Genomic DNA, 25546 nt, shown 5'->3' with positions numbered 1-25546 from the left:
ATCCATTTCCTTCAGAAAATATCCAGAACACGCTGTGAGCTGACCCTGCTGTGGCGAACAATATTCCTTCGGTGGACCCGGAGCTAGCGGTTGTATTCGAGCAGCATCTCCGGTATGATATTGGTGGCTGGAGAAGAGCATAACTGATGCAAGTTCTTCGCCGGGATGCGCTAGTTCGGACCGAATAAGATTATCTGAATCATCCTCAGACGCTGTCAGTAGAACGGTGCCTACCCGAAGGTTCTTTAATTTGGATGTTTTGGGTTCTTGATGTGAAAGCAGAGCAGACATGAACGAGCAAGCTTGCCGAACCCATATTCTGGACCGTAGATGGATAGGGGGGATCTGACACTTTCTGCAGCTATCCGCGGACGGATCCGAGGGGTATGCAACACAAAAGGGGGGCTGTCAAAGTGAATATGTCACAAGCTTTCCGCCCTTGAGACCATCACATTCTCGTAGGATGGATTGCAGCCTCGGTTGTAAGAGGGGGGAGGCGAAGCCATGCCGAGGATGATGAGAAAGGAGATTAAGAAGATGCAATGATATTAAAGCTTTTTGCCCGAGTATCCTTCAACGCCATACATGCCATAAATCCATCATCATACAGTCAAATCACCTCAAAATCTAGAGAAAAAAAAAGATAGAGTTAGCGCCATAGACGGATCTTTGGATTCAAGACGACGTACCTTATCTCGTATGAACCTGCTCTTGTCATGTACCGCACCCACTTGACACTGGAGTAATTGCTCTTCTCAAAGACCTTTAGGTATCGTACCAATAGGCCAGAGCTGGTAAACATGAGCAGGCTAAAGTTCATGCTCAGGGGAGGTCGACTCCATGCTTTCTGGTTTGTCATACTGGTCAGGGCAGCCTCGGCAGTGAGGACGTATTCGCTCTGGCCGGTGAACCTGCCAATCTTCCAGACAATGACGTTCTCGCTGGGCTCGTACTTGGCCTTGCCCTGTGTGCACCGCTCGGTGATCTTGGCGGTGTTGAGGGGGGTCGGGATCTTGATGATGACATTGGTGGCGAAGAGCTTGGATCCGAAGTTGGCCTTGACGCCGATGCTGTACTCGACCTTTGTGCGGCTGACTTCGTTGACGATGGCGTGCACCTTGAAGGGCAGGTTGACATTTTCGGTGGCACGGTAGCGCATGAGCTCGAACTCGCCGTCGGGCGGGACGAAGCTAATGATTCTGTCCGAGTCGAACTTGCCCAGCTTGACGCACTGGTGGAACTGGCAGTCCTCCAGCGTGACGCTTCCCGCCGCTGCCTTGGTGGCCTTGGTGCCCATTTTGTTGCCGCTGGGAAGGCTAAGCAGGCCGTCATTGTCTAGCAGCAGTCGATCGTTGAGCCCAAACTTGCACTCGGGGGTGCCGGAGAGATAGGCGCGCATAACGATTTGGCCCGTGACATCCGCTCGCAGAACTGCGCCGGTGGCAGACATGAGCAGGTTGACGTCCTCGATGACATCGACGAACGCCTCGTTCTTGCGGTACTTGACGTCTGCCTTTCGCCATGACAGCGCGCCGGTGGCCTGCATGGTGATTTTGGACGTGTCTTCGGGTCGCGACTCGGACTTGACGCCTTCGGTGGTGATGTACATCTTGAGCGTGTCGGTCTCGGTGTTTTGGGGATAGCCAAAGTCGATGATTTCTGCAGTGGAAGTTACATTGTTAGTAATTGGAGCAGCTGAGGGCATGGGTAATGTTGGAGCAATTACCATCCAGCAGCTCGTAGACCAGCACAAAGTTGTTCTTGACGGCCTCCTCGTCAAACTTGCCAAAGTACCCCTTTCCCAGCTGAATCAGCCGGTAGAGGAACTCAAAGACCAGCGCGGCATTGGCATTGCTCTTGGTGATGGCCACCAGGTAAATGTTCTCGTGCTTGACATGGCTAAAGGTCGTGCTGCCCAACGTCAAGATGGGCGATCGGACTTGGGCGTTGGAGATGACCTGGATACGGAAGACGTCGGCAAGACGAGGGCGACAGTCGTTGCGAAAGGCGCGGAAGATGAGGTTCTCGCCCTTTTGGTTGAAGATTAGCACGCCGGAGAGCATCGTGGCGTTTGTCGGAGGACAAGGGAAAGGAAAAGGAAAGAAAACGAGGCGCAAAAGGAGAGGCTGTGACTCGAGCAGAGGGCTTGACGTGCTGGAGTTTGTCGAGATGAGGCTGCGATTCGCGGTTCGGCTACCAGCTCGATTGATGAAATCAAGCTGCAGGTGCGGAAGCGTGCTGGAGCCCCGCCGAGGCGCGTGACTATGGCGCCAAGGAGGAGCAGCTACAGGGGGTTTGCTACTGTAGTCTCCTGAAATGATAGCACTGTACCGCTGTAGTCATCTGGTTGTGTAGAACCATACCTACCTAGGTAGTGCTGAAGTAGGTCCATATACATGTATGTTCTGGTTGATCAATAACACCTCCATGTCCAGTCCATGGTCTGCGTTGGAGTTGTGACGACTTAATCTCATAGGTACTATATGATCAACACAAACCTTCAAATTGTATGGATGCAAGTCTACTGGCGGTTATACTGTGAGCCCGGCCTTGTAATTACAGGTAGGATTCGGAGCTTTCTTGTACCTGAACAGCCTAGCGCTTTAATGTACATATGTACTCCGTAGCGAATGCAGAGCAGCTTAGGTAGTACGTAATTTCAGGGCCGATTTGATGCAGGTCGCCTACTGGCAGCTGCATTGCCCGTTACATCGGATACATGTAGGCTATCGTGAACCATTGATGCTATTATGCCTTTGATGAATTGGCAATTGGTCCTCCTTCCAAGTTGTTACAAGGCCTGGCGATGGTAGGCGGCAAGATACCTAGAATTACACTGACAGGACACTAGAATTTACGTGGTGGTAGGCTCTGATATCTCTGATGACAAATGAAAAGGATCTCCCAATTAATATTCGATATAATTGACCACGTGTATTGGTTATTTGCGACAACCACCAGTGCAAGCTACATTGATAGTCGCTTCTTTACCCCTTGTATTTCAATAACAGGTCTTCGTGGCGCAGTTGGCTAGCGCGTCAGTCTCATATTGAATCTAATATGATCCAAACATCAGTTTGGGCCATCTGAAGGTCGTGAGTTCGAGCCTCACCGAGGACAGTTATTTTTTGCCTTTTCACCCATTTTATCGCCCCAAGGTGTTGCATCTTCTTTTTGGCTATTAAACAGCATACGTGTAATTTCTGATCCATCCTTTTGCTCGTGTTTCCACGTGTAACTGAGACACACGGCGTGTTTGCTCCAGACGCTGTTTTGCGCGTGGCTGTGCTGTCGTGAGCTGTGAGACACCGTCATTTAATCTTGGATATCCGATCTCATCCGTCTGCTTCCTACTTCACACACTCTCAATTGCTGAACAGGCTTATCAATCTATCTTTCTCTTGCTTGTGTTTGTTATGTCGCAGCCATTGGAATTCCCGTCTTCATTCGTTACGCCATGGAGAGACCTGCTCCTCTCCCATCAACATGAGCGCTCTAGAGACTCTCCCAACTACCACGACCCTGAAGCCATCGACTCTCTGCTGACGACCACCACGCCAAAGCTGCTCTATGTTGGCACAGGACATTCCATATTCACTCGCGCAATTCTGCCTGCCATTGCATCCGCCAAGCATTCAGTTCATTTCGTCACATGTTACTGGGCCGCCTCTCCCTCTCTCGACGGCATCCGCCAGACCCTCATCCAACTAGCTGAGGCACGCTCAAGGTCAGGAGAGCCACTGCCTACGTTGCATGTAAGCATTGGATTCTCTTCTTGGGGATTGTTCCAGAAACTGTTTCACACGTCTGCGCCGGAGGGATGCATCTATCCGCCGTCAAAATGGGCGAAGCTGGGCTTGCCGAGCGAGAAGACGCTGAGAAAAGGGGGTATTGAGATGACGGTCAAGAGCCTCTTCTTTACACCATTGAGTGTGATGCATCCGAAATATGTTATTATTGATGAAGCTAAAGCGTGGGTTCCGAGCTGCAACGTGAGCTGGGAAAGATGGTTTGAGGGATGCGTCGAGCTGGAGGGCGAAGTTGTGGACAAGCTGTTGACTTTCCACGCTCGAGTCTGGGGCGCGAGAGTTGATAAGGCGAGGTCAGTAAGCAACGATAATATCGAGCTTACAGGGAGACAGAGGACGGCGGCGATTGAGTCCCAGAGCAGGGATATCGATGACGGCGTTGACGAGGACGATGAAACTTCAAGCGCCTCGCCGCTCAACGAGGAGGACAACGACAGCTCAGCGACGCAGTGTATTCATTTCACCGCTGTTGCGCCAACGCCGGCTATCTTTCTCCCATCGCCACATCATCGAAATCCTCGATTCAGATTCTTTCCCTTCTTCTCTCAGTCCAATCCGCCCATGACGCCTCTCAACGCCGCGCTGCTTACTCTGTTTGCAAATGCTCGTCACGATATCCATCTCGTCACACCAAATCTCACATCGTGGCCCGTGATAGAGGCTCTGCTAGAAGCACTTTCTCGCGGAGTAAACGTACAAGTGCGTACCGGCCGCAATATGATGGTCATTGAGCAGCTCATCACCGCTGGGACAACGACATCGTGGTGCATCCGGCGGTTCGTCAAAAAGTACCGGGCTCTGTGTAAGCAATCTCGGGGGAGTGACTTGGAAGCCCAGTCAGCGTCGCCAGGACAGCTGGAGATATTGTACTATAAGCAGCTGAGTGATAGAGCGAGCCTTGAAGACGAACCCGTCTTTAGCCACTTTAAGATGACAATGGTAGACGGCGAGTACTTGGTGCTGGGCTCGGGAAACATGGACAGAGCCAGTTGGTGGACGAGCCAGGAGATTGGCGTGCTGTTTTACATGCCGGGATTTAGGGAAAGGAGGGTGTGGGAGAGTGTGCTTGAGAGAAGAGCGGAGGTGGTGTTCCGCAGTAGAGGCTGATGGTTTGCTACAGTTGGAGTTTTGGGTTGATATAAAGAGATAATGAGTTTTGGGAATACCCTGGTTTTTTATCTTAATAGCAGAGAATCATGTGTCTCCTCTATTTTTATTCTATTATATTCTTCTATTATTCAACAATACGCTTATGCAAAGTTTTGAGCCTTGACTCTCTCAAATACGTTGACAAACTCCATGGCGTCCTGAGCACCGCTCAACTTGAACTTGCCCTGGATGGTATAATCCGGCACACCGCTGATGCCCCTGAACCGCGCAGTTCCAGCAGACATGTCAACCTCCTCACCTCCCTCATCGCTGTCCACAATGGCCTTCTTGAACTCGGCCTCAGTGATACCCGCTCCCGTAGCAACCTCCTTGAGCACATCGTAATCGGTAATGTCCTTTTCATTCTCAAAGTACGCGGCGAAGAGCCCGTCAACCACCTTGAGCTCCGTCTCATCGCCGTGCTTCTTGCCCAGGTGGATTAGGCGGTGCGAGTCTCGCGAGTTGCCGACTCTGCCGCCAAAGCGAAAGTTGATGCCAATGGCTTCGCCCACGCCGCGAAGACGCTCTTGAATCATGGCCGTTCGCTCAGTGCCGAAGCGTTGCACGTAGTAGCCCTGCTTGTCGATGCTCTTGCCAGGGCCCCGAGGAGAATCCGGGTTAAGCTGGAAGGGGGCATATTTGACCGAAAAGGTGTCGGTGGAGGAAGGATAGCGCTGCTGCCAGATTTGCTGGGCTCGCTGGACTTGCTTGCGGCCAACGTAGCACCAGGGGCAGACGGTGTCTGAGACGACGTCGATGCGGAAGTGCGTCATGGTTCGTGTGGCTTTGGACTATCCGTGTAATTGGTTATCAGGGGCTTACTAGAGGCCAAAGTATGTAAGTTTGTTGCAGGGATTTGAGGGTTGTGATTTGTGCTAGTCAAAATCGATGGGACTTGATTCTCTATCCATCGCAGAAACTTGCCATTTATACTAACGCTGCCAATCTCCTGGGCACAACTATCCCCACGGTCTGATTGTTCGACCGATGCTAGTTTTTCCACGGAACAAAGCCAATATTAAGTCCTCAGAGCTTTGGATTTGAAAGCAAACTCCACTGTTTGAGCCGCTGACCTAATCGACACTTTGCCTCGGCGGGTATTTTTCTCCGACGATGTCTGGATAAATTTCCATTGTACGTGTATTTATAATACAAGCGTCAATCCTAGCCCTACATGTTAGTTCAGCCCGGCGCCCGTTAGTGGGCAAGTTATTGCGGTGGTTCTCGTGGGGTGAGTTGTAGATCGGACGATACAGCTGTGTATGTCCTTATGTCTGTTAATATTGAAGCAACCGGTTATAGTACATAGACGTTTCACCGAAACAAATTTGATCAAGGCACAGGCAGTGTGACGCTGTAGAATTCGCGGTAACTACAAGCACAAGCCTGCGATGCCAGTACAGGAACGGCGTATTGGATAGAGACGCGCAGAGACAAAATGCCGATGATACAATTGCTACACCCAAGCCCATCCTGGTCCCCTGCCGAGTCTGCGCCTCGCTGAAGTGGTTAGAGCGACTCTGCTTCCGTCTGCTTTATCGGCATATTCCGTGTAAGTCGTCTCAGACATGTCGCTCCTGGAGGCCACCTGGAGATGAGCAGCGTCAACGGCAACGGATGATACTTTTCTCCTGAGACCGAGGGTGTGAAACTGCTGCATAATTAATAACTGGTGATTGTATAGCCGTCTTCATTTGATCCCTAGAATGACTCGCAGTTTGTTTAGGTAGGTTGTTGCGCCGCTAAGTTGAATTTGACCTATAGCTTTGACCTATCATCGCAAAATCGTAATCGTATTCAAGCCCCAATAGGATTGCCCATCGCTCACGAGTTGTGGGCTAACAACTATGAGAGTGTTGGCTTGCATACGCCATACAACTTTACAGACTCAAGGACCCAATTAGCATTTCCATGCTCACTGGAGAGCAGAGAATTGAAGCGGGCCATAACTTCTCGCATTCGTTTACGTCTGTTATCCACAATAGCGAAAACCCGCCGCAGCATTCCTTCCGGATATCATGACATAATATCTGGAGCTCTTTAAGCATATGAGTAGCCTAACCGGGCAGCAACTATGCAGCCTGTGTGGGATTGTAAGGTTCATGGGTGTATTTAAACGGACAATGGCCGTAACAATAACCGATATGTGTTGATAGATCAGATCAAATATTGCGTAGTTTCGGTAATACGGAGTATGCATTGACATCCTCCTCAAGCTAAAGCCTTCTCCATATGCCGAGCCCTAGCGGACTTTCAGTTGCTAAGCGATTGATAACTTCGAAATGGACCCTTCCTTACAACCTTGGCGCGAGTAATTCCGACAGTCATGCTCCACCCACCATCGACGCTGAGGAGTAATGAAGCTATTTTTTGTACGATTCGTATTGGCAGAGGATGGGCGATCGTCACGAGGAGTCTGTCGTCGGCTTTCACATACCCGCGAGAACTAGGGGGTTGACTAGGGGGTTGCGTTGATGGTTATATCCACTAATATTTGTCTTCGCATCCCGCGTTTTGAGTCGTTGCCTGCCGAGTATAAAAGCATAGCGTTTCCCACCGCAGAATGCGAATGAGAAGCACATAAAAACAGAGTCTTCAATCCAAAGCATTTCGTATATACACTCCGAACAGAAGACACTAAATAAGTGACCATCATGGCAGAAGCTCCTGAAAAGATTGACCCTGCGCCTCTTGGCCAACCCCTTGCCTTCGAGTTCAGTGGCAAGACGGCCAAGAACCGCTTCATGAAGGCTGCCATGTCTGAGCTGCAGTCAAGTTGGGACGACAAGGACTTGACCAAGCGAGGCATCCCACCAAAAGAGCTCGTCAACCTTTACCGGCTATGGGGTGCCGGGGGATACGGAGTCATTCTTCTCGGCAACACCATGATCGAGTATGACCAATTAGAGGGCATCGGAAACCACATCATTCCTTCAGGTGCACCATTTTCCGGCGAGCGGTTTGAGAGATTCAAGGAAATTGCCTCGGCGGCCAAGGCGCACGGCAGCCTCGTTTACACGCAGCTAAGCCATCCAGGCCGACAAGTTCAGGAAATGATTCAGCCACACCCCGTCTCCCCTAGTGATGTGCAGTTGGAGGTTGCTGGTTTCGGAACATTCGCAAAGCCAAGGCCGATGGAAAAGGCGGATTTCGATCATATTATCAACTCCTTTGCTCACGCGGCCGAGTATTGCTACAAGGCTGGCTTTGATGGTGTTGAGCTTCACGCCGCACAGTAAGTCTAAAGACGGAGATATCTTCAATTCAATTTCTCACCTAAAGATTATGCTGGCAATTGGAGAAAAGCGAACAATAGAGTGATACTAAGACATACGGCTTGCAGTGGATATCTCTTGGCTCAATTCCTGGCACCATCAACCAACCTGAGGACAGACGAATACGGCGGCTCACTGGCCAACCGCGCAAGAATCATCTTTGAAATCACAGATGCCATTCGTGCTCGCGTTCCCGACAAATCTTTCAGCATCGGTATCAAGCTCAACAGCGCCGAGTTCCAGAAGGGTGGTTTCACAGTTGAAGACTGCAAAGTCCTTTGCGCGGAGCTCGAGAAGAACAACTTCGACTGGGTTGAGCTTTCGGGTGGCACATATGAGGTTTTGGCGTTTGAGCACAGAAGAGAATCCACCAAGAAGAGAGAAGCTTACTTCATCGAGTTTGCTGAAATGGTCATCCCAAAGCTGAAGAAGACCAAGGCGTACATCACTGGTGGCCTGCGCACGACGGCCGGCATGGTCAAGGCCTTGGATAAGATGCATGGAGTTGGAATTGGCCGTCCAGCTGCTCATGAATACGACCTGCCGCAGAAGATTCTTGACAGCGCTGTAGATGGAGCCATTAAGCAGTTGATTGGCGAGGACAACTTTATGTTGACCAACGTCGCTGCTACGATCCAGTGAGTCGTTTACATTCTATTTGAATATACAGTATACTGACTTGTCATTGCGATGTAGGATGATGATAGCTGCTCTTGGTTATGAACCGCTCGACTTGAGAAGACCGGATCACGACAAGGTCTTACACGTCGCGGTTGAAAAGCACCTGGAGAACAGACAGAAGGGCGAGCTACCAGGCCCACCTTTCATTGAGGGCCTTGATCTTCAGCCTTATGGCACTGCCTACGCAGCAGCCTAATTGACGCCTGAAAGAGCATTGTTTAGATTGGATAGATTAAATAGTGCATTTAGGCAGATTTTTACATTACATCACACAGAGCGTCAATTTAGAAAACCGTCTAGTCTATACATGTCCTCCAATGGTTGCTACACAGAGCATGGGTCATCCCCATATGATACGAAGTTACATGCGCATTGCCATCTTTGCAGCAAAAATTCTAAAGAGTGGCTCAGACATTGCAATCTTAAACTGCATCAGTACGTTGATGCCTCTCTGACGTATTAAAACCATATCTCCGCCGGATGGGTGTGTGATCTGACTTTGATTGGTTCTCTGCTGGTTAGGGCTGGCTAACATGCAAGCAAACGTGGCTGGGCCGCAGTCGAATGGCGATTCAGTTGCACAGGTATTTCTGCCCAAGGCTGAATATTTCATCTTGAACCGTTTGCCGAACTACAGTACGGAGTATATAGTATATATATAGAGGTAGAAATTCTTCTAAGCAACGAACTATGAGTCTTCCAAATATCTTTTTCGAGCTCAGGCTCCATCGTTTACATGCCGACTTTTCTACTTCGTCTCAACGAGCTATTATATGCCCTCATGGAAGAATTCAAATATCCTCCTCTCAATCTGGATAAGCCTGCGATTCGGCTACTCTGCCTGCATCCAGGAAATAGCGGCGTCATATCTTGCCGCCTTATCTTGGCAGAGTTGCATCAGCGAGATACTATGGTTTCTTATGAAGCTCTCTCCTACACCTGGGGCTCCCCCAATCCTACCGCAATCATTTATGTTGATGGTTGCTGTCTGAGGGTTACCTATAATCTCTACCAAGCACTGCTTGACCTTCGCTACCAGGAACAGGAGCGCTTCTTGTGGATTGACGCCGTGTGCATTGACCAAAAAAACAAGAAAGAGAGGGGACATCAAGTTGCACAAATGGGGAACATCTACAAGGAAGCCGATCGTGTGATTTTCCGTTTAGGTCCGGGGTCAAATGTGACAAATGTCTTTATGGAAAGCCTGCAGTGGCTGCAGAGAGAGAGCCTCAAACAAGCTTGTAAAGCCTGGTCACCTCAAGATGGCCGTTGGAAGGATCTTTGGACTTCTTTCCAGACGGTTTGGGAGGAAGTTAATGCTAAACTCGAGGACTTACAACGACAAGGTCTGCAAGAAATTCTGGAGCAACCTTGGTTTCGAAGGGTCTGGATTTTACAAGAGGTGGCATTTGCAAAGGCCGGCATTATATCTTGTGGTACAAAATCTGTGTCGGCCCGCCTTTTCAGTCTTACTCCTCTGCTCTTGAGAGTTACCCCAGACTCTCACTGTCAATCTGTTCTCGACATCATGCCATCTCTCTGGAGGAAATTCACACGGTCGAGCGAGAGCCGAAGCCTTTACAGGCTCCTATTAAATTTTGGGAGAAGTGAAGCTACCGAACCGCGAGATCTCGTTTACGCTTTACGAGGCATGTCTTCTGATTTAGCGGGCAAACTCAACGATGTCCTTTTTCCAGATTACTGGAAGAAAGAAGAAGACCTAATTAATGATGTTATTCGATATATCTACCATATTGATTTGAAAAACTTGACGTGGTGGCCGCGACCATCTTCGATACGAGAGCTATTGAGGGACTTACCCGCGCTCGGAACGAATTTCTGCATGGAAATAGTAAAAAAGTCACTGCCATCCGATATGGAGATGCTTCTCCAAAATCCCGAAATCTTGGTCAGTCAGGAAGTAATCAAGGCTGCAGCACAGTACGACAAAACCGGCGAGGTAGTTGAGGTATTGCTTCGGTGTCGTGGAGGAGAATTCAAAATAGACGAGGAGGTTTTGATATGTGCAGCCACAAACTCAATTGGCGCCAAAAATGTGTTGGAGGCTTTTTGGCGCTACCAAAATCAACTCGTCGTCACTGAACGGATACTCATTGCCGCCGCGGAGAATTTAACATCTGGCGATTCGGCGATGCGCTTTCTTTTACCCCTAAACTGGACCCAAGACTACGACATCACTCCAGTTTTGGAGGCGGTGGCTAGGAATAGATCCGAGTATTTGAAAGCTGAGATAATCAGGATTCTGCTAGGGAAGAAAGACAACAACACCGCTACTATATCAGAACTTCTCGTTGCTGCGGCTGAGATCCAATATTACGGTTCCTACATATTGATGCATTTTGTTCAAAAGCACACTGATTTTGAGATTGCCGAACATGCTATTACAGCTGCCATGAAGAGTTGGCGGGGTGGCGTGGATTGTCTCAAACTACTTCTTCGTTACTGTCCATCTTATATTACAATCACCGAGGGCATAATTCAAGCCGCATGCGATTCCCCCGATCATGGCTTGAATGCAATTAAATTGTTGCTCGGAAACCCGGCTGTGCATTGCCGGCTGTCTCCAGACCAGCGAGCTGCTGCATTGGCTCGGATCAACAACCTGGCTTCAGTCCAACGCCCCAATCCCTGGAAAACTTTGGCACAAAAAATTGTCGATGAATCTTCAGCCTACCGCAGAGAACTAACGCTTGAATTACTTCTTGAAGGAAAAGAAGGTTTATTTGATGAAGACACAGTGTCGCCCATTTTAAAGCGCTATGGAACAAGGGTGGTTGAAGACCTGTTTAAATTGCGGCGCAATCAGGCGATGACCAGTCACACATGTGTGCTTGTTTTTCTAGAAGAAATCAAGGTAGAAGAAGTAGAATGGCGCGATATGGATCGAAAATGTGCGAGCCGAACAAACGCAAGCCGATTTAAATCTGAAGAAGAGGAACGATATTGGGCTCCATGGATACGATCAGATGAAGGTCAGCGTTCAAGGAAGGAGAAGCGACGCATCTGGATGCCACTACTACTGCAAACACTAAGTAGACCTATGATGTATAGCGAGAGGAGCACCTGGAGGCCTTTATTACAAAAATTCTTAGAGCCACCTATGACGGACGAGTCGTTAACAACCTGGAGGTATTTCTTACCACTATTCTTAAAGCAGCCTATAGAGGAGAAAGAGTTAAGCACCTGGAGGCCTTTGTTGCCACAATTCTTAAGGAAGCAGATGACAGATGAGGATCTAAGCATCTGGAGGCCTTTATTACCACGATTCTTAGAGCAGCCTATGACGGACGAGGAACAAAAAATCTGGAAGTCCCTGTTGCCACAACTTTTAAAAAATTATATTGCACGCAAAGAGTTGACGACCTGGATACCTTCGTTCCAACAAATTCTCCAAACTCCGCTAAAAGAAGAAGAGGAGGAGGAGCGCCGCGCCTGGGCACAGTTGTTACAACCAGAATTGGGTCGATATCTATCCAGGGGAGAAAGGCGTATTTGGATGCAACTATGTAAGGCTCTGCGAAGCCATTGGTGCTGAAGAAGATCGGGTTTACTTGAATGATATGTTTACAATTTGGCCACGGTGTTTGAAGAGACAGCCTATTATAGGAGCATCAAGGTTAGAGGTATGAGATACATTGCAATATTGTATATTAGGATTCCTTCAAATCTTGTTCGTCTCAAGATATCTGCGGAAAATGGTCACCAAATTTCCTTCGAAGAGTTGACTGACTGCTGCTCTACAAACAAATACCACCGCAGTCTGCACCACCATTTTCAGGATCACACCCATCCAATGCATCGTAGCAATACAAGCCGTCAGGACAAGCCAATCCTAGAAATCCCCCACAGAAATGAGCATCCTTGGGAACGCATATTCCCGGAATATCACATGCCATGCCGCAGTTCGGCGGCAGCCGAGGATCATCCTGGCACTCGTGTTTTTTATCGCAGTTGTGCGGCCTTGGCGTGAAGCCTCCGCAAGAAGCATACTTGTTCTTGAACTCGCAGTGGCCGGGGCATTTGTTGAGCTCAGGGCAGTACGGGTTGTCGGCGATGCACTTCATGTCGAAGGGGCAGGGGGCAATCTTGAAGCCACAGGGGCGGCCGACTTCGCTTTGCGCCGTGGCGAGGGAGATGGCGAGGGAGAGGAGGACAGATTTGAGAAGCATCGTGAATGTTTGCGAATTGGTGTTTGTAGTAGAGTAGAGTAGAAAGAGTCAGTGGTGTTTATTTGAGTTTGGACTTGTGGAGAAGAAGAGAGCAAAGGTTATTTCACAGTCTTATATCTTAATTCGATAATGCTGTTGTCGGAGCCGATCGTACGCTTCAATGTCCGGAAAGAAACCCACGTCAAGTTGTCCGCGACAAGCCGAGACATCATTCCACGACACCGCCTCAAAAGGGTCACACAGACTCCGTCAGCTCAGCGGAGCTGAATCCTAACACAGCGGCTACACTCTGTCATCGACATCCCCCCGCATGAATAGGCAGCTCGTAAAAGAATCCCAATTGTGAAACATAACGTCCTCCTTGCGTAGCCACGCCGAATGTCTCTGCTGCTTGGGCCTCCTTGCTGTCTGATAGGCAGGGTCATGGACATATCCCAACATGAATGGTTATACAGACTACGTAATATATCTACCGTTGGTTAAGCTTATTTGGTAGAGTGGGAACTATGGTTTAGACCTGCATAGCGTCATGGAATGGGGCTTTTCGGATATCATGCCATTGGAGGGAAGCGATGTTACGAGGATCTTGGCCTGCAGCGGGTGAGGCCTAGTTATGCAAGGGCGTTGGCGCTGTGCTTGCCGTATGCAAGGTGGAGGGGCACTATTGTGTGGATTTGTGAGCTGATCAGAATCTAGATTGTTGAGAGGTATGTTGGTTATGCCGCTTGAAGGCTACGAAGAACCGTTCTCGTTTATATTCGGCTTTTTGAACTCGGCGATTGGCATTATAGGAACGGCGTTTTGCAACTCGACAGAAAGGGAACTGTACGAGAGATAGCACGAGACAGGCGGAACAAGTCTTAGAAGTATAACCCTCTTCTCATTTTCTCTATTATATACTCTATTCTATAATTATAGGACTAAGAATGCCAATTGTGCATCGCAAAGCAAACCACAAGACTTCAGAGTACACGACTTTTCCTCTAGTGGTGCAGCTTCAACAAGCTGTTGACCATGTCCACAATAGTCTCCTGCAGCGGTCTGAACTTGAGGCCCAGCTCAGTAGCAGCCTTGGTGGTGTCAAGTCGGTAGGCAGGGGGGAGAGGTGCGCCAGTGTCACCCTTGGGCGTCAGCTCGCTCTGCTCGGGGAACTTTTCCCTGATGATGTCGCAAATCTGTTGGTAGCTGTAGGCAGAGTTGGCAATCAGGTATCGCTGTCCAGCGGCCTCTGGCTTTTCGAAGGCCAAGACGTGAGCTTCGGCAACTGTAAGATTCATGGTTAGCACTGTGGATGATTTTTAGACGGATGATGGGAAAGCTTACGATCGCGGACATCGGCGAATGCGTGGAAGGAAGTATCAGGAACAGACTTCTCTGAGCCGTCGATGAGTCGGTTGATGTCGCCAGAAGAGGTGTTGAGCGACTTGACATCGGCAACACTGTGAGCAATTGGTCCGTAGACCATGGGAGGGCACAGAGTGGCCACGGTGAAGTTTGGCTTGTTCGCGTCGACATAGTCAAACACAGCTCGCTCAGCGAAGGTCTTTGAGGCGAGATATGCCATGACGGGGTTGCTGTTGGCTTGCTCGACAGTGATGGGGTTCCAGTCGGCCTCCTTGTAAACGTATCCAGGGCGCTGGCCTTGAGTAGGGTCCAGAACAGAGGCAAATGATGAAGTGACGACAATTCTAGAGACGGCAGGGTTGTATTTCTGGGCAGCCTCCAGGATGGAAGTGGTGCCCCTGATAGCAGGCTGCATGAGCTCCTTTTCGAAGTCGGTAGCATTGAGGATAAAAGGCGAGGCAGTGTGGATGATCTATGGGTTGATATTAGCGTATGAATCCTTTGGTGGTAATAATTTGAGTGTCCACTTACACCATCGACTCCCTTGACGGCCTCGTCAAACGCATTGGCAGCAGCCATATCGGGAACAATGGCAACGCTGAGTTGCTCAGCATACTTTGAGTGCGTCTTATGCACTTCCTCCGCAGTCTTTTCTGAGCGCACGGTTCCTCGAACGTTGTAGCCCTTCTTGAGGAAAGCTTTCACAACGTGGGCTGCAATGTAGCCTGAAGCACCGGTGACGAGGACAGTTTGGGCGGCCATTATAATTTATGTGATGTTTTTGTGTTTTTGTTGTAGGAGTTTTGTGATTTAACCTTTGAAGTCTTGGAGGAGTAGGGTGGGTTTTATAATGAAGAGGTGATTGTTTTGTGATGTGTGTCGTTTAGATGTCTTTTGACTTGTGTTGCTTGTGTGGATGAAACATCTTCCTCTGTCGATGATGCTCCCTTTATACCACTCCCAACGCTTCACGATGCCATCGTGCACTCCCATACTAATTCGCAATCTCTTAGTGTTGAAGATTTTTTTGCATCACGATGAAAAATCAGATCTTCCCTAACTGGTGTATCATGTAATCTCGGAGGGTTCATGGCCGTGGCTGATAAATCTGGCCATCTCATCGATGGGGGTCAAATGATGCCATTCAGACTATCCATCTGAGCATTGAAAGAGAAGAATAGGAAAAGAGAGAAGAAAAGAGAGGATTATCAATGATCAGACCATTTGTAAGCCTCCCATGGAGAAGCTCTGATGGTGGTTCCTGAAACAGAGGGCGCTCAGCCGCGGAGATACATCGTTCGTACGAACTCGGCGACGATGCCATCTCAATCAGTATTGGTTTTTGACACCACCGGCAATAAATACGGGGAATAGGAAGTTGTAGGTTGCTAAAAGTGTCGATCAAGCCTCCAAGAGCACAGAAGCGAGGAGAACTTGACTCAGGGCTATGCGAGCCAAGCGATATACGCGAGCGAGGGCCGGGCGAGACCCGTAAGAAGTAAAACGCGCCAACGAATGGACTAGACATCTTCCTTTACTCTACTCTATAGAGCTAATACCATAATTTCGCGATGAGACGAAAGTAAATGAGTTTAGATATTGAGCGGTCCATTTTAGTTACTGTCATACCTTAACACTATAGAAAAGATCGAAACTGGAGAAAACCTCATGATGCCTCTCGAACAAGAGCAACTGAAAATTACTCCAAGTCAGTCATGTAAAACTACGTCATAATCTAGTGTGGCAATGGACTGTTTTACTCAATATGGTCTAGTATACGGCATTGGACTACCGAGATGCATGAGATTGCTACATTCGGAAGACAATACTCGAAAGAGTCAACTTCGAGATGCTATTTCTGAATTAAACTTTTTCTAACAGATGCGCTAGCGATAACTCGCGGGTTATCACCTGACGAGAGCTACAGAATGAAGCTCCCGTTATAATTGCCGTCCCGTCGTAGGTGATCCCCCACAGAGATCTGTGCTTCTACATGGCTTCTTTTCGCATTTGTCATGGGTTGGTAATTGTGTTGATTGAAGCATCTCCGGTTCTCACTTGAACAAGTTCAAGCTGATATGAAGGTCTATGATTATACTCCTATCGTTTGAATCGAATAAATATCCTCCAAAGTGAATTCTCTGCATCCTCATCGACGTTGAACACATCTCATCGGAACAAGCGGGAACATCCCATTGCATCTTCCACATCAACCTATCAACTAAGACACTTATTCAAAATGCCCATTGACGAATATTCTCACTTCTTTTCCAATGGAGATGTCAAGATCCATTACCACCTTTACGGGCAAGGCCCAGCCTTGGTGTTCGTCCACGGCCATCCAGACAACGAAATGACCTTTTCCAAGCAAATCGACGAGTTCTCAAAAGATCACACTGTCATTCTTCCTACCCTTCGAGGATATCCCCCAAGCGATGTACCGCTGGACCCAGATGCCTATGACGGCAATGTTATGGCCGGTGACTTGGTAGCCCTTCTGGATCACTTGAAGATTGAAAAGGCCATCTTTGCTGGAGGAGACGTTGGCGGCATTACTGTACAAAAGCTCGCTTTCCTTCACCCTGAGAGACTCTTGGGGTTGGTTATCTTTAACACACCAATTCTCGGCACCATGATGCACCTCATTCACCACGACAAGGAACAGCAAGAGCTGTCCAAGTATTCACTTAAATACATCAAGCACAACCCCGGCGACGAGTACGACTTGGACCACGTCGTCCACACCATTACAGATCCCGAGTATCGCGCCGAGATCAAAGAGTATCTCAAGAACTCTCCAGAGGGCGGCATGTTCTACTTTTTCCGCAAAAACTTTCCCGCGCCGCCATATGGCCAAAACATCGACACCTCGGGCATGCACTACAAGATGCCCTGCGTCGTTATCTGGGGAATGCAGGAGCCGTATTTCTCGGATAGGATGTTGGATGGATTCTACAAGTGGTTTGATCAGTCGGTCCGCGTGGTGACGCTGCCTCAAGCTGGACATTGGCCTTGGAGAGAAGATGCGACAAAGGTGAACCGGGAGCTGCGGTCGTGGCTGACTGCGTTGGAAAGCGGGCAACTTTAATGGAAGTTTGGGAAGAGGGTGTTGTAAATGAGATGGAATAATTGGGATTCCTCATGAAGAAAATGATTGGTAAGATGGAACATGGAAGCGAACGATGGGATCATTTTGGGAGAAAGCACAATTCTACGAAGACTATACGAGTAAATACTTTGGGCTTATACATATAATTACACTGAATGTCTACAATGCTAATAAACGCTTCTTTTTTATCCCTTATAGTGCAATACCACAGTAATGTACTTGATGGTTTGTGTTTTGCTTAGGTCGCAATTTTGTGATCAAGATATTACTTCATATAAATATTCACGCGAGAGATTGGTGATGAATAAAATCTTGTAAATCAATATGTACCATATGGCTCTAAAATGCTATCCAACACGCTCTGTGCCTTTTCCCATGATATAATCCCTGCTGTGCGCCTAGAGTGCCATGTATGCTTCCCCTTGTATCCCCATCTCTATTTTGCCAACCAAATGCGGCAACTTCTCTTCAGATCTCTTCTAACCCTGAGGTCGATGGTTGATTTCTTTAAGCAGAAGCAGCGGCCTCCTCGATTCGCTTCTGGGCCAATCCTCCAAGCTTCTCGACCGCAGCACCCAGGCTCCTGGGATCGGCGCCCTGGATCATGGCCTTGCCATTGACAGCAACCTGCTGGCCCTCCTTGAAGAACATGAACGTAGGCATGGCGGTGATTCCATACTTTTCAGCGACGGACTGGACGTGATCGACGTTGACCTTTCCAAAGGCGAGATACTTGTCGGCGCTATGCTTGTCGGCGAGAGACTGGTAGACGGGGGCGATGACCTTGCAAGGAGGACACCAGTCGGCGTAGAAGTCGAGGGCGACGTAGGTGTTTGAGGCGAGGAGAGCCTCGAGCTGCTCGGAGGACTCGATGTGGTGGATGTTGTCGGCGCCCATTTTGATGTTGTGTTGTGAGTGTTGTTGAGGTTGTTGTGACGCCCCGAGAGGATTATTCAAAGATTATTGAATAGGTTGATTCTTCAAAGATTGAATGGAGACGACAGAGAGCAAGAAAAGGGACGAGGCGAGTTTAAAAGTAGGTAAGAGTTGGGTTTGTCAGCTGTTACCCGGATGGTGCAACGCTGATGAGGGGGCGCAATTAAATGGTATGGCGGGGTTCAGAATGCGGGCCGCAATTATCCGCAGGATGCCACAAATGGTCTGTGATATTTGGTAGTGATGATTTTGTGTTGTTTGTTTGCTTGGTTACAATTGTTGTTGTTGTGATGTGATGTGTTGTGCTGTTTGTTTGTTTGGATTAACTGAATATGAGAGAAAAAAAAACTAGAAACAGACGAATCGATGCAAATATATAGATGGATGGATTGATGCTGCTGGAGCTAAAAATTGCATCTTGTGATAATAATCATCTTGTAATGCGACCCTCCAATGGATGACAATTCCGTGCGAATACGTGCGAGTATGTGCGAACAGGTGTGGAATACTGGTTGACTGGATTTTACAGCGATGGAATCGGCGTCCCCGTGCCGTAAGCATGTATCTCTGATAGTCTTTTACTATGGGAGAGTACATCAGATCCCTGCAACCACTGTATTACCGCCTGTAAATGCCTCCCGGAAGCCGCTGGAAACATCAGGATTCTTTTTGGCTGATTTGGAATCCACTGGCGACGTCATGTGGCTGGTTTCATGTGGCTGGTGCTGCGTGTGTCGACTACTCCGTACAAGAGGCCCATTGCACAGCCACATCTAATGGCATCTATCCATTATGTCATCAAGCTTTCTCGCAATTAGCTACCGAAATCTTGTGGGATGAAGAAACGAATGACAAGACTCATAACGAGGGAGTGAGCTCACTTAGAGTTTACTTGTATATCACCTGGCATCTGCTGACCAACGCAGAAAACCATGAAAACAAATTGTCATAAATATTGCACATACCGCACACTCGCAAATGCTTAATCTACAACTCCCTATTTCTAATCACATCTTGCCTCGCATTGATTTACCCTGAATCTCACAACACCGAGCGTTACAGCTGCGGAAAGACTCTGCGAACCTGGTTTAGAGCTTAGAGCCTCAACCAACTAGGCTTTTCAACCTTTGCTCAACCAGCAATGACTTGCCGAATCTATCGAACCCTGGTCTTGACCCAGTCTGTTAAGCCAACTGATTCTTCTGACAGCATTACTTTGCGCACACCATTAACATGATACGACTTGATGATTCTTGTTTTCTTTCCCGAGTAGCCAATTGACGTCTGCTCTTCAACACATATGCTTAGAAAGCAGTTCCTCGTGAAGCCATCACTACCGCCAAACTCTCCCGGCTAGCAACACTTTGCGACTCTTCCGAAACACTGCCATCGGATGCTTCTCTCAGTTGCTCCATATCAAACCCCCAGTTGCCCCTTGTCAAAGTCAATGCCGGGCCCTCGGCTCTCGAAACGGGCACCGTGGTGAGTCTCCCGGGCTGTCGCAACCGTCACGGCTGAGAATCGCGGCGTTTTCTTGACACTGTTCGGGTTTCTAATCGTCCCGCTCGATCGCGCACTACTGCACTATTTTGGACAGTAGTGCTCCGTGTCAGTGGCTCTCGACGGACGAGCTTCCCCGCATTGAGGCTGCATGGCGACACCTCGTGGATGGATGGCGACTTTTTTGCTCGATGAAGATAACAGTGCCCTTGTCAAAGTCGTGAGGCGTATATGACGCGTGGGGCACAGCTGAGATGATGCTGAAGATGCGCTTGTTTGGAGCCCGTCATGGGGGCTGCGGCCTGAGTCTGTGTTGGGAGAATACATGTATAAAGAGGCAACCGCTTGCTCCGAGTAAAGTTCTGTTGATCTATAAGCCATACCAAGACAGTTTTCAAGACATTGCAATTCTTTTTCTTCTCATACTTTATTAAAGCAAGCTACCGAAAATGACCGTCGCCAGCGAGTTTGAAGTTGCCAACCAGCAGTATGTTGCTGGCTTCGACAAGGCCGACCTGCCTATGCCTCCTGGGCGGTATGTCCTATCTACATCTAGCATTCACTTTACTTTTCAGCTGTCCATATTTTCGAGGCATCAATTTTCGTAATCTCCATGCATCGCTAACATGAGATTACGCACGCAGAAAAGTCTTTGTTCTGACTTGTATGGATGCTCGTCTGGACCCAGCCAAGTTCCTCGGCCTGGAAGAGGGCCACGCCCACGTCTACCGCAATGCCGGAGGTCGAGCTGCCGAGGCCCTGCGCTCCTTGATTATTTCACAGCAAGCCCTGGGAACCCGGGAAGTCGTCGTTATCCACCACGTATGAATTGCCCTCTTTCCAAGCTTCTCTCGTGATGGACCCCTCCAGCTAACATGTTCAACATAGACCGATTGCGGTATGCTTCTCATCAAGGAGGAAGAATTCCGCGACGCCGTCAAGACGAACACAGGCGAAGATGTCAGCCACGTTTCGTTTTTGCCCATCAAGGATCTGCAGGAGAGCGTCAAGAACGACGTCCAGTTTCTGAGGAAGAATGCCGCGATTTTGGACGTGCCCATTTCGGGCTACATTTTTGATGTCAAGACGGGCAAGATTAACAAGGTTGAGGTTTGAGCGCATGTATGTGTAGATACAAAGGAGGTTGATACCAATGATTTTCACGTTGTTTTTGCATTATTTTCTTGTTGCCTTATTACGGCCATTGGCCAATCCATGCCCTTCGACGACAGAGCCTCGTTTTGACGGCATTTGAGGAGTACATGCATACTCCCATGTACATACATGTACATGTATTGATAAAACGAACACGTGCATGCAACCACGCGTGCACCGCCTAATTGGACGTACATGAAGGCGCAACTCCGCGATTCCTTCAGATCTGCTTGTGAAGTCACCTTCGCTCTCAAACGCCCAGACGCAAGCCAGAACAGACCACAACAAGCCACTCAGCAAAATGTCTTATTATATGTCACATGAATGTACACGTTGCAACAAAGGCTTCAGTTCTGGCAAAGCCAAAATGCAGCACATTTCGGACTCCCCCAACCACCATGTCTGCATCCATTGCCAGACTCTGGTCGACTTTGTCACGGAGCAACAGCTGGACAATCATTTAGAGCAAGTGCACAACTGGTGTTCATCATGCGACCTGGTTTTCGAGTACTGGGACGACCTCGAAGAGCACGATGTGGACGAACACAACAAGTGTTTGGAATGTGGAAATTATTTCTCCTCTCCGTCGAACCTGAAAAACGTTTGTTTCCCCAAGAGACGCAGTGACTCAAACATGGATACACGTATTGATCTCAAATAGCATAAGCTCACCCACGCCGAGAAGAACGTTGAATGCTTCGCGTGCTATCGAAAATTCGTCTCAAAGTCCGCTATGATGCTGCATTTAGAGGTGGGCAACTGCCCATCCGGCGTTGACCGTTCAGACATCGACGATTACGCAAGGCAGTGCAGGCAATGGCCCCAATATATTGATCATGATGACGACTATAAGTGCCCGACTTGCGGAAAGTGGTTTCATCATATGAGCGGTCTTTTGCAACACGTAGAAAGCGACTGCTGTGATGAGGACTTGGAGAGCTGGTGGAGTCCGCTGGCAGTGTTTCTTCGATTCCTACGATCTCACTGGTGTTAGTTGAGCGGCTGTCAACGGCTGCCAACTGCTGTGAATGTACTGAGTTTAGTTGCTAAATTGGCACTGGGAGCTAACATGAACTTACGAAGAGAATGAACCAATATTATTTGGCATTGTGAAGGTACCAAATGTTCCATTGCAATGTACCTACTTATCATTAGTGGCGGAGATTTGAGCAAATGGAGAGAGACGCGAGAAGCAAAACTGCGAAGATTATGAGAAGACTCCTGTTTGATTTCCACTAAATATTAAACTTGGAATCTAAACTTTGTCTTTCAGGTCAGTTGACATACATCTTGCGTGCCTACCCAAGTCATCATACTCTACAGCCATACTTTCTTCATCCGTGATAGCATAAAGGTAGTGCATGCCTCCTCCCAGAGTTTACCGTAGACATGCAGTTCATGCAAGTGCGGTAGGTACCTGTATATATGGCTTTGTGTTCATATTTGTGTCTATATACCGACATTTTGATATTTGCAGGCATCATATTTATCTCTTTACCACTCGTTACATGCACCTAACTGTTCGAGGCTCTACAAATCCACCAGCGTCATATCTCCTTGGTCTGAATAATATACAACTTTGCTTCGAGATGGTCCTCAACAGCACGGGACAAAGTCAGCCACCAAACATGACACAAACACAGCCGTTAAGCCAGGCCAATACTTATTGCGCCCGCTGCCAAAAACAGTTCCTTTCCGAAGCAACACTGGAGCGGCATCTTATGGAGTCGGGTGTGCACTTTGTGTGCAGGCGCTGTTTAGAACTCGGACGTTTTGTCGATTTGCGGTCACCCGATGTGTATGATCGTCATTTATCGGACGCACACAACTTTTGCTTCACCTGCAACAAACTTATGTCTTAGGGGGACGAGCATAACTGCTGTTTTCATTGCAGGGCGTTTTTCCCTGATGAGGGCGCCTTGAAAAAACATAAAGTCAATAAGCACAATAAGTGTTTTGATTGTGGGGAGTGTCTCCCAAGTGCTGAGCGTTTGAACAATGTGCGTTTCATTCCATGATTGTAGTTGCGCGAGCAGCAAACGTTTCGACAGACATGGCTGACTTGATCATATCATGACTTAGCATTGGTGCTCAGAGATTTACGCAGATAAACCTGTCGACTGCTTTGGATGCTCTCAATCATTCACCAAATTCTCCAAGATGATGATACACCTAGAAGTCGGGAGATGTCGATCTGGGGTCCGCAAACGAGTTGTCGAGTACTTTGCAAAGCAATGGACCGGTATAAACTCTGGATTGGGTATCTATCGTACCGCGGACAACAAGTATGCGTGCCCAACTTGCGGAGACAAGGCTTTCCTTGTGAGCGACCTTTTCAAACACGCTGAAAAGGGCATCTGTGCCGAGAGCTTGAACACGCGCGTGGTTTCACTCAACTCATTTCTCGAGTACTTGAAATCCCAGATAAGGTCGTAGCTTTAACTGCTTGATACCTATCGATGTTTAGATTATGCCCAAACAGCGACATACGGCCAAAATTTGGTAGCGAAATTCCATGTAGAAAACAGATCTGTATAATAGCATAACTAATAGCAGCGATCCATTCCGAAACACCGTTTTTACCCGAATCAGGACTTTGACTAACCGCACGTGTACTTTGGCTTTGGCTTTTCTTTTTCTCCAATCAAAGCAATTATCAAGTCCCTTTTGTCTCCCGCTGGCCACTTACCCAAGTGATCCTTCACGGGTCTCCCGCGGAACTTATTAAACGCTTTCTGAAATTTCTCTAGTTTCGTACTGTCGCCCCAGTACAATCGAAGAGCTCGGTATAGATGAGACTCTTGATATTCCTTCGACGCCCTCTGCCACGTCCGCACATCCTCCACGTCCGAAAGCACACTCTCATTCTCGGAAGAGAGGATTGTTGATAGGGCATCTCGAATACCGCCGTTGAGCTTTCTATAAATGTCTCTCATTTCTGTTCCGTGATTCACATGGTAAATCTCGCTCATGGCTTCCAGCTGGAGGACATTGGCACTCGCCAATATGTCGATTATGAGATCGGTGTCGGCACTAGTAGGATGGTGAAGTTCAACGAAGTTTCGGATTATTCTAACATTGTGTTTCAACTCAGAGAATATACCAGGTGATGCATCTTCGGCCCGAGTATCGGAGAGGATAATACTGTAGAGATGGAAGAGATTTTTGTCGACCTTATTTTTGATGAGCTGAAGTAGGTCTTTGCCTGGAGCGCTGTTGAACCTGTTGACGATGGCGCAGATGTCGGCGTTGGAGCGGCAAAGTAGCACATCTTCTATCTTTTCCCGAGCGCTTTCGCTAGAGAGGGCTTTCTCTAGATAATATATATCATGATCGAGTGGGCCCCTAATGAGGGCTAATAAGATGGGTTTAACATCGCCTTCGACAATACTCTCGACATCATCAAATAAGCTTCTCTCGGTTTGAAACTCGTAGTCGATTTTCAGCTGACGAAGAGCTCGCGGATCCCGATATTTGGGATTGGTTAAGACGCTGATAAGGCCACTATTGTCGCGATTACCGCTTCCCAATGCGTCTTGTAGAGTTTTGATGTCATTCGTGACATCGAAATCACACATGGAGTCGTTTGGACTTTCATCATATCCTAGAGAAGCCGATGTTATCTTTGCATAGACTATATATCCTTCTTGGCCCGGCAGTTGTGGCTGCAACTGCCATTGCTGCGGTCAGATTGCATGGGTCAGTACATATACGTGTAGAACCATAAACTGGCGATATTTGGGAGAACATGACCTATCTTACCGGCTCATCACATTGCAGGTCGTCTTGCTGCGAATTTTGTGGTGCATATTGCTCGTTGGGTTGCGTCGTAGCAGTTGATCGGAGATTGTTTCGAAGGTGTATCTTATTATTCCTACGTTCCTGATGTTGGTTTGGCTGAGGGCGAGGAAACTGAGGCGGGCCTGAAGGCGGAGGTGACCCGACGTTGTCGTCGAGGAGATCCTGTCGTGATTGCCGGCCTTGCCGGCCGGTTGAGCGGCCGGCTCTCCGGAAACGAAAACTCATTGCTGAGTGTTGAATGATATTGATTGCTGATGGAGATGTGGTTGCGCTATGCAGTGGAGGAAAAGGGCCTTGTACATGCTATGGTTCTTGCATTACGCTTGACATTGTAGGGCCACATCTGGCCGTTATATATATACCTTAACTGACAAAGAGCAGACAGTGTCAGCCATGGAGTCATCGTTCTGCAGTACAGTCTAAATGATGCCGCGAACTAAGACTGTGACGTGCAGTCTTGGAGATCTGAACAAAGATCTAAACAAAGAGATCAGGCCGTTCCCGTGACGTCCAATAATACCACTGCATTTAGAGATGTGTTATTAAGTGCTAGTCAGCTGATGTTTATCTATATTACATGCATTTATTGCTGGCTTT

General features: G+C 48.3%; 12 protein-coding genes across 12 annotated transcripts; 6 read left to right on the top strand and 6 right to left on the bottom strand.

Annotated features, from left to right (window-relative positions):
• Nucleotides 1-620: 620 nt before the first annotated feature.
• Nucleotides 621-2063, bottom strand: TRIVIDRAFT_203591 (uncharacterized protein; the record flags this gene model as incomplete). Its single annotated transcript, XM_014098192.1, has 3 exons — nt 621-627; nt 690-1659; nt 1727-2063. The coding sequence occupies 3 exons, from the start codon at nt 2061-2063 to the stop codon at nt 621-623; spliced, it is 1314 nt and encodes a 437-aa protein (XP_013953667.1).
• Nucleotides 2064-3416: 1353 nt separating this feature from the next.
• Nucleotides 3417-4643, top strand: TRIVIDRAFT_117087 (uncharacterized protein; the record flags this gene model as incomplete). The annotated part of the gene is made up of 2 exons (XM_014098191.1): nt 3417-4088; nt 4161-4643. Coding segments are annotated over 2 exons (1155 nt in total), but the record flags the coding sequence as incomplete, so codon positions are not given.
• Nucleotides 4644-5059: 416 nt separating this feature from the next.
• TRIVIDRAFT_46703 (uncharacterized protein) lies at nt 5060-5731 on the bottom strand (the record flags this gene model as incomplete). Its single annotated transcript, XM_014098190.1, has 1 exon — nt 5060-5731. One exon carries the CDS (start codon nt 5729-5731, stop codon nt 5060-5062), a length of 672 nt encoding a protein of 223 aa, XP_013953665.1.
• A 1881-nt stretch (nt 5732-7612) lies between these two features.
• Nucleotides 7613-9110, top strand: TRIVIDRAFT_58225 (uncharacterized protein; the record flags this gene model as incomplete). Its single annotated transcript, XM_014098189.1, has 3 exons — nt 7613-8193; nt 8302-8871; nt 8930-9110. The coding sequence occupies 3 exons, from the start codon at nt 7613-7615 to the stop codon at nt 9108-9110; spliced, it is 1332 nt and encodes a 443-aa protein (XP_013953664.1).
• A 585-nt stretch (nt 9111-9695) lies between these two features.
• On the top strand, nt 9696-10853 carry TRIVIDRAFT_2382 (uncharacterized protein; the record flags this gene model as incomplete). Its single annotated transcript, XM_014098080.1, has 1 exon — nt 9696-10853. A coding segment is annotated over one exon (1158 nt), but the record flags the coding sequence as incomplete, so codon positions are not given.
• Nucleotides 10854-12554: 1701 nt separating this feature from the next.
• On the bottom strand, nt 12555-13118 carry TRIVIDRAFT_92793 (uncharacterized protein; the record flags this gene model as incomplete). Its single annotated transcript, XM_014098188.1, has 1 exon — nt 12555-13118. One exon carries the CDS (start codon nt 13102-13104, stop codon nt 12673-12675), a length of 432 nt encoding a protein of 143 aa, XP_013953663.1.
• Nucleotides 13119-14087: 969 nt separating this feature from the next.
• On the bottom strand, nt 14088-15210 carry TRIVIDRAFT_46744 (uncharacterized protein; the record flags this gene model as incomplete). The annotated part of the gene is made up of 3 exons (XM_014098187.1): nt 14088-14368; nt 14428-14920; nt 14980-15210. The coding sequence occupies 3 exons, from the start codon at nt 15208-15210 to the stop codon at nt 14088-14090; spliced, it is 1005 nt and encodes a 334-aa protein (XP_013953662.1).
• A 1477-nt stretch (nt 15211-16687) lies between these two features.
• On the top strand, nt 16688-17536 carry TRIVIDRAFT_67880 (uncharacterized protein; the record flags this gene model as incomplete). Its single annotated transcript, XM_014098186.1, has 1 exon — nt 16688-17536. One exon carries the CDS (start codon nt 16688-16690, stop codon nt 17534-17536), a length of 849 nt encoding a protein of 282 aa, XP_013953661.1.
• A 319-nt stretch (nt 17537-17855) lies between these two features.
• Nucleotides 17856-18812, bottom strand: TRIVIDRAFT_76900 (uncharacterized protein; the record flags this gene model as incomplete). Its single annotated transcript, XM_014098185.1, has 1 exon — nt 17856-18812. One exon carries the CDS (start codon nt 18452-18454, stop codon nt 18065-18067), a length of 390 nt encoding a protein of 129 aa, XP_013953660.1.
• Nucleotides 18813-20442: 1630 nt separating this feature from the next.
• Nucleotides 20443-21109, top strand: TRIVIDRAFT_58221 (uncharacterized protein; the record flags this gene model as incomplete). Its single annotated transcript, XM_014098184.1, has 3 exons — nt 20443-20528; nt 20638-20815; nt 20882-21109. The coding sequence occupies 3 exons, from the start codon at nt 20443-20445 to the stop codon at nt 21107-21109; spliced, it is 492 nt and encodes a 163-aa protein (XP_013953659.1).
• A 352-nt stretch (nt 21110-21461) lies between these two features.
• On the top strand, nt 21462-22142 carry TRIVIDRAFT_156461 (uncharacterized protein; the record flags this gene model as incomplete). Its single annotated transcript, XM_014098183.1, has 2 exons — nt 21462-21749; nt 21810-22142. The coding sequence occupies 2 exons, from the start codon at nt 21462-21464 to the stop codon at nt 22140-22142; spliced, it is 621 nt and encodes a 206-aa protein (XP_013953658.1).
• A 1606-nt stretch (nt 22143-23748) lies between these two features.
• Nucleotides 23749-25174, bottom strand: TRIVIDRAFT_224689 (uncharacterized protein; the record flags this gene model as incomplete). Its single annotated transcript, XM_014098182.1, has 2 exons — nt 23749-24828; nt 24911-25174. 2 exons carry the CDS (start codon nt 25172-25174, stop codon nt 23749-23751), a joined length of 1344 nt encoding a protein of 447 aa, XP_013953657.1.
• Between the last annotated feature and the right edge of the window lie 372 nt (nt 25175-25546).

The sequence above is a fragment of the Trichoderma virens genome (genome assembly GCF_000170995.1).
Source record: "Trichoderma virens Gv29-8 chromosome Unknown TRIVIscaffold_83, whole genome shotgun sequence".
NCBI classification, from domain to species: domain Eukaryota; kingdom Fungi; phylum Ascomycota; class Sordariomycetes; order Hypocreales; family Hypocreaceae; genus Trichoderma; species Trichoderma virens.
This window is presented reverse-complemented; position numbering and strand designations above follow the sequence as displayed.